The sequence below is a fragment of the Anopheles maculipalpis genome, chromosome 3RL, assembly GCF_943734695.1.
Source record: "Anopheles maculipalpis chromosome 3RL, idAnoMacuDA_375_x, whole genome shotgun sequence".
In the NCBI taxonomy this organism is placed as follows: domain Eukaryota; kingdom Metazoa; phylum Arthropoda; class Insecta; order Diptera; family Culicidae; genus Anopheles; species Anopheles maculipalpis.
The window spans coordinates 45,566,761-45,581,588 of record NC_064872.1 but is presented as its reverse complement, the minus strand read 5'-3'; the positions used below and the strand labels follow the sequence as shown (position 1 = coordinate 45,581,588).

Here is a 14,828-nt window from a genome sequence, read left to right as displayed (position 1 = left end):
AATGCACCCATTCTACCCAGCGGCGATTAAATCGACCCGACAAGAATTGTAGGACTATAAGAAAACAACGCCTAGAGCTATTGTACCGTTTTCTGAACATCAAACATATGGAAGAATTCATGGACTGTATAATCAATTGCTGAAAACTGATAGATTTTTGAATTCTTATGTATAAAACATTCTTGAATGTGGCCAAAAATGGGTTTTTAATTTTAGTTAGGACTGCATAGTCCATATGGTAGAGTTGTATGTCCGAACAACAACAAAGTGAATCAAAACTTTTATAATTTCCCATTTTTTCAACAAAATTTTAATATAATCCACATTCTGTTTGTTCATTTGTTGCTGAAAATCAAATCCAAACTCAAAATTTTAACATTCTCAGATTCCTTGTTGTTGCTATTTTCGCATCGTATCAAGCCAACAAATAAAGTTTGTACTATGTGGTGTTGAAAGCCGAACTAGACATCATTATTTACAACGTATCTAACTCACGCCATAATGCACAGTTCACCGCTGAAAGATTCTTGATTGTAGCGATCCTGCAAACTATCGATATATCAATTTTAATGGCCTTCGCTTAATAGTAACTCGCAATATATAGTTGTATCCGTTTCGTATTAAATTTGAATACTTTCAAATTGCTCTAGTACCATCCGTCATTGCAACATTCGGTTCAAAGTACCGGCCACGCGTTATCGTTAGATGCACCAGGCTTGACGCGTAGCCTTCTTTCAATGCAAAAAGGTCTAACCATTTTCTGCACCACTGGTTGTGTGAACAAGATTCAAGCACCTTCACGCAAGCCATCAACACCGCCGAACAAAAGGTTTATACATACGTAATACGCTCAATTATATGCAAATGAGATAACATCAATCAAATTTACATACATCAGACACGTACGCTGCTAGCTTTATAATTAATTTCTTGCTAAATTTTAGCTCCTTTTGCCTTTCTACATACCGCGGTTTCTAGGCGCATTCGGTAAGAAGCATATTATCCTTTCCCGCAAATCTGTGCCCCTTATCCTTTAATGATTGTTACGTACGGAGGATTCAGTCTGATGAAGAACAGCCATTCTAACCAACGCCGTAAGAGCAAAATAATGGACATGACTACCGTACACATTGTCTAGAAAATAAGTCTTACAAGTCCAAACGTCAATTATGGCTTCTAACGAGTAATGATGATGCCAAAATCTATTGCCAATGTTGGTGGACTGGACACTATACTTCTCAGACAGAATGTACATAAAGCATCGCTATGCGCTGTTCAACGTCACCCCCATTTTTATCATATTTTGCTATGTGATATTAAGATTCATTTTAGCAGCTTTGTTATACGATAGTAAATTTAAAATGATAATAGTACCTCAATCTCCACATGTGATCCGATGACGAGGCAACAGCATTCGGGGGCAATTTCAACACTGCCATAAATAGGAGGCAGGCGATTTCCACAGTACATTGTGCTCCAAATCAGCCCAGCCTTGACACAACTAGTTCGACTGCGTTAGTGCTGGGTTATAGAGTGTTTGGCGGGTTCGCTCTCGAGAGTAGCGAAGTTGCTCTTGCTGCTGCAGGATAGAACTTGCCGATCATTTTTGGATCCAAATCTGGTCAGGTAGCGCTAAAGCTGCTACTGCTGGACTGTTTAGGGAACACTGTACGCAGGCAAATAATTGTTAAGATCCTGTAAGATCCTGTCCCGAATACTCTTCTGCAGTCTGGAGCCCCTTGCTACAGATTTCGCCGGAAGCTACCAAGCTGGATTTGTTGGAGGCAAATCGACAACCGACCAAATCTTCACTTTACAGTAGATCCTCCAAAAATGCCGGGAGCACCAGATCCCTACGCACAACCTACTTCATTGACTTCAAGGCGGCCTACGATACCATAGATCTAACCGAACTATTGAACACCATGCAGCAGTACGGAATCCCTGGGAAGCTGGTACGGCTGCTAAAGGCCACTATGGACGGGGTGCAGTGCAAGGTAAGAGTTTCGAGCATGCTGTCGAAATCGTTCAAATCTCACCGGGTCTGAGGCAAGACCAAGAGCACGATTTTCACCCGATCTCTCCGATTCCTTGGCTTCGCGGATGACATTAACATCATCGGACGTACAACTGCGGCGGTGTGCGATGCGTACACCTCCGTCAACAGAGTATCAGTTGACGGCGACGATCTCGAGGTGGTAGAGGAGTTCTGCTACCTTAGTACGATCGTAACTTCGGACAACAACGTAAGCAGCGAAATCGGAAGGCGCATTGTTCTGGGGAATCGTGCCTACTACGGACTCCACAAACTCCTGCGATCCAGAAGACTCCAACAACACACGAAATGTACGATTTACCGCGTTTTGATACGTCCGGCAGTCCTCTACGGGTACGAGTCTTGGACTATGCTGACGGAAGACGCCAATGCACTCGCCATTTTTGAACGGCAGGTGCTAAGGACCCTCTTTGGCGGTGTGTACGAGCAGGGCGTGTGGCGAAGCAGAATGAACCACGAGCTAGCTGAGCTGTTTGGCGGTGCTGATATCCAGAAGGATACGTTGGCTAGGGCACGTGATGAGGATGCCGGACTCATGCTCCACCAAGAAGGTGCTCGTCAGCGACTCGTTCGGTACGAGGCGTAGTGGAGCACAGCGAGCTCGTTGGCTGGATCAAGTAGAGTCTAATCTGTCGGAGATCGGATGCAGCCGTGGATGGAGGACTGCAGCCCTAGAATGAGTTTCCTGGAAACTGATTGGGGACCTGGCCATGTCGACGCGACGTGCTCAATTTTGAGCAGGCCAAGAAGAAGAAGAAGACATATACCTATGGAAAACAACACACAACAACCAATAGACCTGGACAGCAACGACACATCCACCACCGAGCATGCTCGGGATAAGGCAAAGAATAAAGACGAAATACCTTATTATTAACGTTTATTGTTCCAGCCACACATGGAGTTGACAATAGGGCGAAATGCCGTTAAACTGTATAATAAATAAATGAATAGTACCTCCATCATCATGTTTTACAATTCTTGAACTAACAAAACCCTAGAATCCGCGTCATCTTAATTTCAAGTTTTGGTAGGTTGTCAGCCTTATAGCGTGTTAGGCAATTGGTACGGTACGCAGCCAGTGCATCCCTTACTCCATATCCTACCAATTCTTGAATTTCATCAAAATCGGACTAATAAATGAACAAATTACAAAACTAATTTGTGAACAAAGCAGGTAAGTTTAGTATGAAATTTAGTACTTCTTGCAATACGGCCAGGCCTATTTTTCAGAATAAACACAAATAATACATAACAAAAAAACGATACAAAGGCAGCTTTGGCAGACAAACGAAAAATGACAGCTCAAGAGTACTATCAAAGTTGTACAATAGTTCAACTATCAGAGACGTTTACGAAATGGAAATTTAACCGCTGGCAAAAATTTAATTCTTTAGTAAATTTTGGAGAACGCGGCAGAACACTAGCTACACTCTTACAATCTCCTCATCGATTTAAAAACCACATATGCAGACTGATTTAATAACGACAGCGTCGCAGGTGTTTGCACGTCAGAACCGGGATTCAAATGCCATCCCAACCGCCGTGAGGACTAACTTTTCAACTATATGTTACCAATTCGTTCAGTAAGTAATTAATTTCATTGCCTGCACGAACTAGCAAAGGTCGTTAAGCCAAAAAAGAAAAAGAACGAGAAGATAATGAAGATAAAATTATACAACACAATCAACTGTGCTAGAATCCCAGCCAAACTTATCAGACTTACTAGCTGATAACCAACATCACAAATCAAGCATGTAAAAAAATTAGACTCTACGACCAGCTTATGAATAATCACACATATAGTTAGTTTGAGACTCTCCTAAAATATCTACAATACCTCCAACGTATCAAGCAAGCAGTGCAAAACCGTTGGTTGTATATAAGCAAGACAATAACCAAATTCGAAAAAACTTCAAACAGGAGATAGGCAATAATTTTGAAGTCTTCTAAAATTTACCATACCTTAAATCAAAAGTAAGCGCCATTAAAAACATAACTGCTGTCATACTTGTAGGAGGCTTAGCTGCTATCCGTTCTTAGGGGCCGTCCATAAATTACGCAGAGCTAAAATTTTATGGAAAGAAGCGGCGTGTTAGCCTCAGCTTGAGATGGAGTAGTGATGTTGATGCGTGCTCCAATACATCCAGTGGCAGTAGGAGACTAAAGGATACTCTGAAAATGGACTTCTTCAGCAGGTACTAGCTTATAACGACTTACTAAACTTACTGATACAACCAAGTCAGTTCTAGTGATGACATTTTCGTTCCGAACCTATTATGTTCGTTCCGTTCCTTCAATGGAACGATCGAAGCGAACTTGTTCAAATAAAATCGTAGGTTCAAATAGGTTTTTTTGTATGTATTTTATGATACCCTGAGAATGCTTTTTTTTTGGGGAAGAGGCTTTGAATCTGTGAGACTACATTCGTCTTTAATTTGAGATTTAATGAATTGAAATATTGTAACAGTAAAACATATTACGTATATCGTTAATGTAATTTGCTATTCATTTCTTTAATAGACGCCATAAGAATGATCAACCCTAAATGCTGCAGAAATGATACAGCCAAAATCATAAACTACACACAATTGGTCTCAAGCTGGAGGGCTTTTTAGGGTCTAAATAATGGTACAGTAGCTACTCGACTCATGCGGATTAAAGTATAAATGAACATTCGAAACTGTAATCAATTCGTTAACATGGACATGTCGTAGGGCTGAAACAAACATTTTTAAAACTGCATGAACTCCATAATCTTTTTTAATGTTTATGCAATTATGGTCTTCAGAGATACTGGCTACAAGAGAGCCGGTTTTCTCATCACTACCAAACATATTTTTTTACTCGTAATCAGTTGAAAATGCTCTATCGTGAATGGTCTACCAATTATGTATAACTAGATGCCACTTTAGTTTAGGAAACACACAATCTCTGCGAATAAATAAAATGGATAATACATTTATCTCATTTTAAATTTGAAAAATTAACACAATTTACAAACAGACTTGCCTTCGACCACCGTGCTGCGTTAACTGTCAACAGCGCCATGCGGTTTGACAGTTGCTGTTGTTGTTTCGCGCCTTTTTGTGAGCATCAACTTTGGTGCGCCAAATTTCAGCATTACACAGTTATTTGTCTTCACGTCTTGGTCCTGTCCACACACAAACAAGAAGTTTCTCGATCCCGCTCCGTTTCTACTTATTGAAGTGAGTAATTCAGGGTGGTGTACCTCTTTAAGGCAGTATAATTTTCAGTAGTTTTGCAATTGAATATAGTACGAATTTGCTTCTACAGCAGCGACATGTTTGAGGCACGGCTTAACGCTAGCAACGTCCTGAAGAAGGTCCTGGACGCGATCAAGGATCTGCTAAACGAGGCTACATTCGATTGCAGTGATTCCGGTATTCAATTGCAAGCGATGGACAATTCCCACGTTTCGCTCGTGTCCCTATCGCTACGCTCCGACGGTTTCGACAAGTACCGGTGTGACAGAAACTTATCAATGGGCATGAACCTGGCCAACATGGCCAAGATCATGAAGTGTGCCAATAACGATGATACCTTAACGATGAAAGCGCAGGATAATGCCGATACCGTCACGTTCATGTTCGAGTCACATAATCATGAGAAAGTGTCCGATTATGAGATGAAACTAATGAACCTGGACCAGGAGCACCTGGGCATTCCGGAAACGGATTATGCGTGCGTCGTTCGTATGCCGGCAATGGAATTTGCACGCATCTGTCGCGATCTGTCCCAGTTTGGCGAATCCGTCGTCATCTCGTGCACCAAAGAAGGTAAGCAATGGGATAAATAATTGTCCATTTATCAGCAGCATGAGACAATAAAAGAAATTGCTTTTTTTCAACACAGGTGTGAAATTTTCAGCATCTGGTGATGCTGGTTCAGCCAATATTAAGCTAGCACAAACTGCCAGCGTAGACAAAGAGGAAGAATCGGTCATTATTGAAATGCAAGAACCAGTAACGCTTACCTTTGCATGCCGCTACCTGAACTCCTTTACGAAGGCAACGCCACTGTGCAACCAGGTGCAGCTGTCTATGTCGGCCGACGTTCCGCTGGTAGTTGAATACCGAATTCCAGACCTGGGACACATTCGCTACTATCTCGCACCTAAGATTGAAGACGATGAGAATTAAGTTAAATAAAAATACATGTAAGACTATCCGCTTTTATGTAAAACATTATTTCATCTCTACTTGTTTCATTGAACACACTTAACAGGCTTCGGTTGCTCTGTACCAAATGGCAGGCTAAATGTTATTTGATTCTTGCGCAGCTGAGAAAAACCTTTCGTAAATATTCTACAGGACCAAAATTCCGGTCAGCTGTACAGGAATGTGTCTTGCATGTTATAAAGAATTGAAAGTATTGCAAATAGAAATAATTTGGCATGAAATCTTGTTCGATACCAACAACAAGACATAATCAGACTGCGACAAATCAACCGCAGTAGGAGAGTGAAACAAGGAAGAGAATTTTCATATTCTTAAACATTCAATGCATAATAACAGCCCTCGTTGGCAATACGGCCAGCATTGCTGAGTTAAGATAACAAAATAAATCCCTTCCACATGTCATCTGCATTGTACTGAGGCATCTCAACTTATTATGATCAGTTTTAGGTTTATTGTTCATATGAAATAAAAAAAAGCAAAATGAAACACGCTCTTATTACTATAAAACGCTTTGCTAATAGAGAATGTTGGTGGACAAAACGGTGCGTCGAGGGAAAGGCTCATTAAATTAACTTTCCACAATATAATTAGGATGAACCACCAGCAGCACATCTTCGTCTTCGGATGGTCCCTTTTCGTCGAGTCCGGACTTCTTCAATGGTATGATTACTTGATCCTGCCAAGACGAAAGCATTCATTTAGTGTTAAAATTATATCCCAGTCTTAAAAGGTAGAGAATCGAGATACGAAAGCTGTTACTTACGTGATAAATCAATCGATCGATCACCTTTTCTATCAAGATCTTTCTCTCCGTCAACTCCTCGACCGTTTCCAACTGGTCCTCAACCTGGCCAAGGTACCAGTTTATGAGCTGTGTTTTACTGATTCCCTCCTGTTCAAGCTCTTCCGATTCAAAGCGGCTCTCCTCGTTGCGCATATGTATCACCAGCATGTTGGACAGATTTTTGTACTCTTCAAAGGAAAGTGTCAACTTCTTTTTCGTGACGGTCACTGCATCGTGGCCATTTTCTTCCGTTCCGTTCGTTCCTTGTGTATCCTCCTGCGTGTCTGCTGGTGTATCCTCACCAGTATCCATAATGTTTTCGTTTTCCTCCTCATCGTCCAAATGAATGTCCGGTTGCTCGACACGGATGATCGACTTGTTCAACAGCCGGTAAGCTTCCTTCACGTGCTGTTCGGTCACCACCTCGCTACACTCCATTTTGGCCATCGCTTCACTCAAACGAATCATACTTTCCAGCTGTCGTACAGTTATTCGCCAGGTGCTTTTGCCCGTTGTACCGGTGTCACGCTGTCGCAAATGTCCGTAGTTTTCAACCAGCAGCTCCATCGCTTCTGGTTTGATAACTGGCTTAAACTGTCGTGCGAACATTATATACCGCAGCACATCCTCGCGCGAATAAACCTGCTCAACACGATTTTCGATGTGGGAATGCAGGTCTACAATCTTTCTTGCGATCGCATAGTCAACCACCTCGTTGCACTCGTCCACCAGAATGAAAAACAGATCGAAACGCGACATAATCGGAGCCGTCAGCTGAATGTTTTGCTGCAACGATTTCGATCGATCGTACCTGCCACCGATTGGATTGGCAGCGGCCAAGATTGAGGTACGGGCATTCAGTGTGGCACGTACGCCCGCCTTGGCAATGGAAATCGTTTGCTGCTCCATGGCCTCGTGAATCGCAACCTGGTCGTGCGGGTCCATCTTGTCGAACTCATCGATACAGCAAATACCATTGTCCGCCAGCATAAGTGCTCCGGCCTCGATAACGAAATCGAAACTTTCCTCATCCCTTACTACAGCCGCTGTAAGACCGGCAGCGGACGACGCTTTTCCTGACGTGTACACTGCACGCGGAGAAAAATCCGACACTTGCTTCAGGAACTGAGACTTTGCCGTACTTGGATCTCCTACAATGCACACGTTAATGTCACCACGAAGTGTCGTTTCTGAAAATTAAAAGCAACCGCAAATAAATGATTTGTTTTTTTTTTATAAAGATGGCATTTCTCTAAAAACATTATTCGATCACTTACTCTCTTGTGTAGTTTTGGCGACACCTCCGAATAACATCAGCAGAATTCCCCGTTTTACCTCGTCGTTTCCGTAGATCGAGGGAAACAGGCTGTTGATCAAGTGTGAGTACAGCCGAGGATCACGCGACATTTCGTACACCTTTTTCCATTCCGCATCAGTCATGTGCTTCTTCATGTCTTCCGCAGTGACCTCACTCATCGGCAAATCAGTTCCACCGAAACGGGACGAGGTTACCTGCACCGAGCACGCCAGAAAAGCCATCTTGTAGTTCAAGTCGCGCATACCCAGTGCCTTTAGCCCGCGCACTCCTTCGGCGGCATTATCACCCTGCTTGTGGCGTGACCCAATCTCGGCCTTTGCTCCGGGCAGCTGCAATGCTCCCACATCGGGTATGACGATCAGCGTTCCAGTAAAATCGTATCGGTCTCCGGCTTGCACGGTTTCCACCATTTCTGCTCGTAAAATCACCTCCACCGAGCGAGGTATACAACCACGAGGCAGTTCCGCCTGCGTCTCCTGTATGCGAACCTTTTGGAAGTCAATGAACAACGATTTGTCCACTTCCAGCATGAAACGACGGCGATTGGCGCACACTGGATTGCGGCAGATAGTCGGATTCGTGAACTTAAACTGTTGTTCGACGGCGCGGATTTCTGTCTGGCAGTCCAGGCACACGAACGTGCCCAAAACTAGCTCGGGGTGCACTGGGTGCGTGCGTACCACCTGACCAGAGATGCGAATCAGCGTTCCAATCTTGGCAGTGGTCAGCTCGCGAACCTTATGACGCGTAGGAACATCCACAAACGATACGTAGCATTCTTTAGCCTTTTTCAATACGGTTCGATCCCGCACAAAATGCGATACAGATTGGCACAGGTAGGGGAAGATCCGATAGTACTCCTCAATAATCGCTGTAGCCAATGTTTGGTTGTAACTCTCCACATCTTCGAAGCTCACCTCGAGCGTAGACCTGTCCGGATTGACCAGGTCTAACACGGTCTTCAGATACTTCATCTCGCCATCCTCCTTAAACCTACGGAACGACGATAAGTACGTAAGAAGATCATACCACGAAACAGCATTGCCTATTCCACCGTTTACTCACTCTTCGAGGAAATCCAGGAACAATTTCTGGCATCGCTCTCCCACTTCATCCCGAACACGAAGCTGTCCAACATGCGCATCCGCTACATCCATGATAATTCACTAAACGCTTTACTGTTTCAATTCAACAGCAATTATTATGCCAGCGAGAGATATTCAATGCTCACAAACACAAATCACCAACAAGCAACAAGCAAGCAGCAGCAGCAGCAGCGCGCCAATTTTTGATGTCATGTTCTTCCAACAGCACCCTCTGGCGTGTATTTCACGCACACTGTGTGATCCGTGGACTTTTTTTATCATAAATGAATTGTTAAATTTCAAATTCAAACAGACCAGTATTCAAGAATATCACACTATTAACCATTTCATGAAAAACTATTTGCGCCTATACAGGGTTTATCATGTCACTTTACAATTTGCATGGCGTATTTAATCGATTCTGACATGAATTTTCTTGTCTGTTTGGAAACTCCTCTCATCCATATTTATTTTCAATCCTTCTATATGATTTTCGATACAAATATCAAATAGCACCGCGACGAAATGTAAATAAACTAAGATTTTGAAGGTATTTCTTTTTTTAAAATAAAGGAATAGAAATACATATGGATGAAATAGAATTGAATGATAGAAATGAAAATACGTGTCAGAATCGACGAAATACACCGTTCAAATAGCAACGTGACTCGATAAACTCTGTAAAAAGAAAACTGCAGATTCTTTTATTTTTAGTAAAAACATATATTATGTCATAGTTATTCAATATAGTTGCTACAAAAGAACAAATTAGTTAAAAAGAGTTAAATCTTGCATGGATATAATTACACTTTTCGGCACATGGGATTGAATACAAAAACAAATTAGATTATAGGGTATTATTGACGCTTTTCTAAGGATTACCAATATACTAATTACTAGTATATTAGTATTAATTGAAATAGTTAATTCATGATTCGTTCAAAAGTTAGTACAGAGTCTAATAATACACCTAAATCACGAATGACGTTTGTTCGCGGAACTGAGCTGCCAGCTAATTTGTACTCAAATACTATAGGTGACCGTTTTCTAGAGAACGTTGTATCAGAGCATTTTTTAAACATTTACACACATACAGTTCTAAGAACATCAGGACATGAAACGATTTAAACAATTTTGGAGTACAGCACAGTCGTCAATGTTTGATACAGACATAAATAACTTCAGTCGTCAGCATACAGCAGTTTACAGCAGTTAGAAAGCGCGTTGACAATATCGATAGTAAAAATGACAAACAGCAGAGGCCCACGTATGCTACCTTGTGGAACCTCTGACAAATTGTTGAAGGGCGCAAAAAAACGATGATTCTGACCCTGATACTCCTGTTCATTCATGGGGCGGCTCGGTGGTGTAGGCGACAGCGGCGCCGGTCTTCAAATGGTAGGACCGGGGTTCAAATCCCATCCGGACCGTCCCCCCGTAGTGACGACTGACTGACCAACTACGTGGTATCGGTAGTCTAGAAAGCCATTTCGATGGCCGGCATGACCTTAGAGGTCGTTAAGCCTAGAAGGAAGACTCCTATTCATTAAGTAGCTATGAAGCCATCGGACTAACGAATCGTTGACTTCGTAGCTAAGTAGCTTAACTGTTAGCAAGCAGTTAATTGTGGCCCACTAAATCAAAGACATAATTAGTCAATATCAAAAGAGTATAACAATACGTGTAACATTATTCTACAAAATTTTCAACGACATTTTTTCCGTCTCATAAAGAGTTTGTTGTTTTGTTTGAATATAAAAATAAAATAGTTAGATTCTGCAGTAACCTTACAAGGTTATAGTAGCTGTCTGTTCCTCGCGTTTTGCAGGCGTCAGGGTCGCCAGCGACAACATTTGATCACTGAACCGATTGAATGAGGTTTGGACGACGTGTAGTTGTGACTGTTGGCGGAATGCGTGAGTAAGATGCTACTGTAGCTTCACAAAGCGGTAGTGGCTTTCGGACTCGTGCGTTCTGCCGATGGTGGGGCTGCCAGCAGTAACATCCAAATGCTGTCAACGAGATGTAGTGGCGAATCACCACAAAGTATCCGCAACAAAAGGGGGTTTTCTTTGGAGCCAGTTGATAGTGTCCACGGCACGTTGCTCCAAAGAGGCGACAAACCCTTAGCAGACATAGAGAGGACAACTTTAGAACCATACCTGGCAGAAACAACTTCCACAACCGAGCTCATTCGGGATAAGGTGCACTTGAATTGAAGGGGAAGGAAATGTCTACCCTCAAAATAGCATATAAGCTTAATGAATTGTTAAGATAGATTTAAATTAATATTTAAAGGAATACAGGCCGTCATCACGAAATGAAAAAATAAATAAAATAGATGTTTTGAAATTTATTCACAACGATCTGGTAACCTGACAAAAAACTGTAAGGTAACTGTGTGTAACAAAAACAAAAATAACCGGGAAACTGTCGGTAACCCTAAGAACATTCACCAAAAAATATGGAAAAACGTCTAAAATATAGGAAAACTTGTATAAAAAATCTCAGGACTTACAAAACACACATGGAAAACAAAAACACGCTTAAAAAATCACCGGGATACCCTGAATATTGATTTCTAAAAACACAAGTAAATTCGTGGTTCGTTCCTCTTAAATCAAATGTGCGATACGAATTATCAGCTTAAACTCTAGCTTCATTGCAATGATTCTGACCTTGTTCTTCTTAAAATGTTATGGTCGTGTCTTTAGAAATTTATCTAACTGTTCCATTACAAATGAGCTACATTCAAAATGTTGGGCAAAACATTTTACGACATTTATGATATAAACAACAGCAAAATACACTTAAGCTTATGGCAATATTATATGTATGTTAACATGGATATTTAAAAAAATCTTACATAATCTATCGGAGCATTCAACTACACTAGAAGTGCATAGAAACATTCTATAGTAAAAAAAATATTAAAAGATAGCGAGAAGATAGCAGGAAGGTGTTTTATTTTATTTTATTTTATTTTAATATGACGGCTTTCATACAAAACAAACATATTTTTATACTTTTGTCTTTTTTATAGTTTATGGTTTTTAGAATTAACTATTATTTTTTAAACTATTGCGTTGGTTAGATAAAAGAAAAACTAATAAGTTTTTTAGCCCCGCAAAATTTTTATACCTTTTTATTTTTAATTGTTACGTAATGAATTGGACACTTGTGAACAAAAATAAAGTATAGAAAATTCAGATCATTGTTGGACATTCTATAAAATTTTGGTTAATTTATACCTTGTAGAAGTATTTAAATCAGCAGTTTAAAAATCGGATTTAAAAGCGGACCTTATTTATTGTGCGTCACTTTATACGCCTTTTTATCGAAATCCTAGCTAACTTCAATCAATGGAAATCCATTTTCTAACTAATAATTAATGTTTATTTTATTTATAATTAATAATGACGGTCCAGTGCCGTATTGTCTAATAATTAATGTAATATTTAAAAAATTAGAAGCTAAGAAATAAAAAAAACAACAAAAAGAAAGTTTTATTAGCGAAGATGTCCTGGTTTACTCACGGCAAAAGCGGACTCCAAATCGCTTTCAGAACGATACCCGATTTTTCAAAAGATTATTCAACTACGTAGTACCAATTAATAAGGTGGCCGGCGTAAGTAAGGTAGCCGGCATCACTAAATAGGATGTTTAGCAAAGAAGAGGAAGTAGAAATTATAGTTCTTCTGTGGCAGGAATGTCCTAGCCGGTTACATGGTTTGAACAACTCCAAATAGCCACGGTACCCGTGGCTTAATAATTCTTTAAGGCAGGTAGAAAGATCAAACATATTTGAACTGTAAAAAAAAAAACATAAAAAAAGAAAAACTGTCTAGAGGAAAATCAATGAATTAAACTTTTTGATTATATTCATCCCTATATTGATTATTTCGATATTTCAAATGAAAGATATCGTTCCACTAGCCTACGTGCAAGTGTAAACTATGTTGAGCCCAACAATGCGATAATATACTTGCTCTTGCTTATTTTAATTACTAAACAAATGTCCCTGTGTACGCATATCGGACACATATCGGTGCACGATCGATAACAAATCTACAGCATGACTTACAGCTTGCCAGAAATACAACGACACAACAACCATTTGAACGTCGAATGGATCAGCTACCAACTTATATCAAACCGTATAGAATGTCATTTTAATGAGCTTTGCATGATTAACGCAATATTGAAAATTGCCTCTTTCTTCACCGCTATCCTTTGCCTATGAATGCTTGTGTGACGCATAACAAAGCATACGGCACTGAATAGTTCTACTATAATGGATGGAATCACACTAAATCAAAAAAACCCTTGTTTTAAGTTTACATGGAAACATCGATAATTATCCACGATTTTTCCAAAATTATGCTCCCCAATTTTATCAAATTGCATCAAATCGCTTTAAAAAAATGTTGCATACCTACAAATTACCACCCATCTAAATTTACATAACAGGAATGTCAAACGTGTTTCGCATACGAGAAAATATGCGTCATTTTGGTTCTCAACACTTTGCTGTAACTGTTGAATTTGTACATGCACGGATAAAGTTTTATTACTTTTTTATTACATATTTTATTGAACAAATTGTTTTAAAAATGAAACAACCAATCTCTGGTTGGTGGAAAATGTATGATGTTTCAATACTTCTGCTTTAGACAACTGTTTGGCACCTCTGGTATATAAGATGAAACATTCAGATGTGTTGCATGTACGAACTATGTGAGCAACAAGTGTATGATACACCGTTAATATCAAAGCTAATGCACAGTCCCACGTGGTTTTTGGCCGTTTGCTTCGCGCAACAAATTAAAGGTAAATCCGTAAGCGCGATGTTTTTTTTTTTAAATAATATCTTTTTGCGGAAAATATACTTGGGTCGATTCAAAACATTGATTTTTATAGCCTATAGCTCCTACTATTTATCTTCTCTGACCTTGTCTAAACCCTTTATTTACTGTATAGGCATTTGTAATTGGAAAACAGTTCGAAACAGTTGTTACGTACCACATAAAATTGAACGTACCACATTAACATTTCCCGCACGAACAAAACACTTTAATTTTTTACTCTAACAAATGAATGCACGAGAGTACTGTTATCTACACAACTTATTGTTTTGTTATCTAAAATTTTCACCACAACCATGCCGTGACGTCATGTCTCCATGAACAACATCATTGGTGTCACGTTTAGGTTCGCAATGTAGCACGCTTAACAGTATCAGCGACGGGAAAAGACACAGCGTTCTCATCATTCAACCACGCCACGGCAGGAGCAAGCAAGTGTTAAGGACTGTATCAAGGAATGCGTCCTGTAGCAAGGATCTGCGGATGCGTACGGTTTATAAATACGTGTGTACCACCGC

The 14,828-nt window shown here is 40.4% G+C and overlaps 2 protein-coding genes across 2 annotated transcripts; one reads left to right on the top strand and one right to left on the bottom strand.

The window, feature by feature from the left end:
• The first annotated feature begins 5,344 nt into the window (after nucleotides 1–5,344).
• Nucleotides 5,345–6,264, top strand: LOC126565254 (proliferating cell nuclear antigen). The gene is made up of 2 exons (XM_050222418.1): nucleotides 5,345–5,856; nucleotides 5,933–6,264. The coding sequence occupies exons 1-2, from the start codon at nucleotides 5,361–5,363 to the stop codon at nucleotides 6,217–6,219; spliced, it is 783 nt and encodes a 260-aa protein (XP_050078375.1). The 5' UTR covers nucleotides 5,345–5,360; the 3' UTR covers nucleotides 6,220–6,264.
• Nucleotides 6,265–6,813: 549 nt separating this feature from the next.
• Nucleotides 6,814–9,554, bottom strand: LOC126564121 (DNA replication licensing factor Mcm6). The gene is made up of 4 exons (XM_050221054.1): nucleotides 9,426–9,554; nucleotides 8,320–9,353; nucleotides 7,022–8,232; nucleotides 6,814–6,934 (listed from the first exon to the last, which is right to left on the bottom strand). Exons 1-4 carry the CDS (start codon nucleotides 9,515–9,517, stop codon nucleotides 6,827–6,829), a joined length of 2,445 nt encoding a protein of 814 aa, XP_050077011.1. The 5' UTR covers nucleotides 9,518–9,554; the 3' UTR covers nucleotides 6,814–6,826.
• Nucleotides 9,555–14,828: the final 5,274 nt, after the last annotated feature.

Coding starts and splice junctions, on each gene's coding strand:
- LOC126564121 (XM_050221054.1), bottom strand. CDS start 9,517: ATGGATGTAGCGGATGCGCATGTTGGACAGCTTCGTGTTCGGGATGAA. Junction 9,354..9,425: donor TTCCTGGATTTCCTCGAAGA/GTGAGTAAACGG, acceptor GTCGTTCCGTAG/GTTTAAGGAGGATGGCGAGA. Junction 6,935..7,021: donor TCGATCGATTGATTTATCAC/GTAAGTAACAGC, acceptor TCGTCTTGGCAG/GATCAAGTAATCATACCATT.
- LOC126565254 (XM_050222418.1), top strand. CDS start 5,361: ATGTTTGAGGCACGGCTTAACGCTAGCAACGTCCTGAAGAAGGTCCTG. Junction 5,857..5,932: donor CATCTCGTGCACCAAAGAAG/GTAAGCAATGGG, acceptor TTTTCAACACAG/GTGTGAAATTTTCAGCATCT.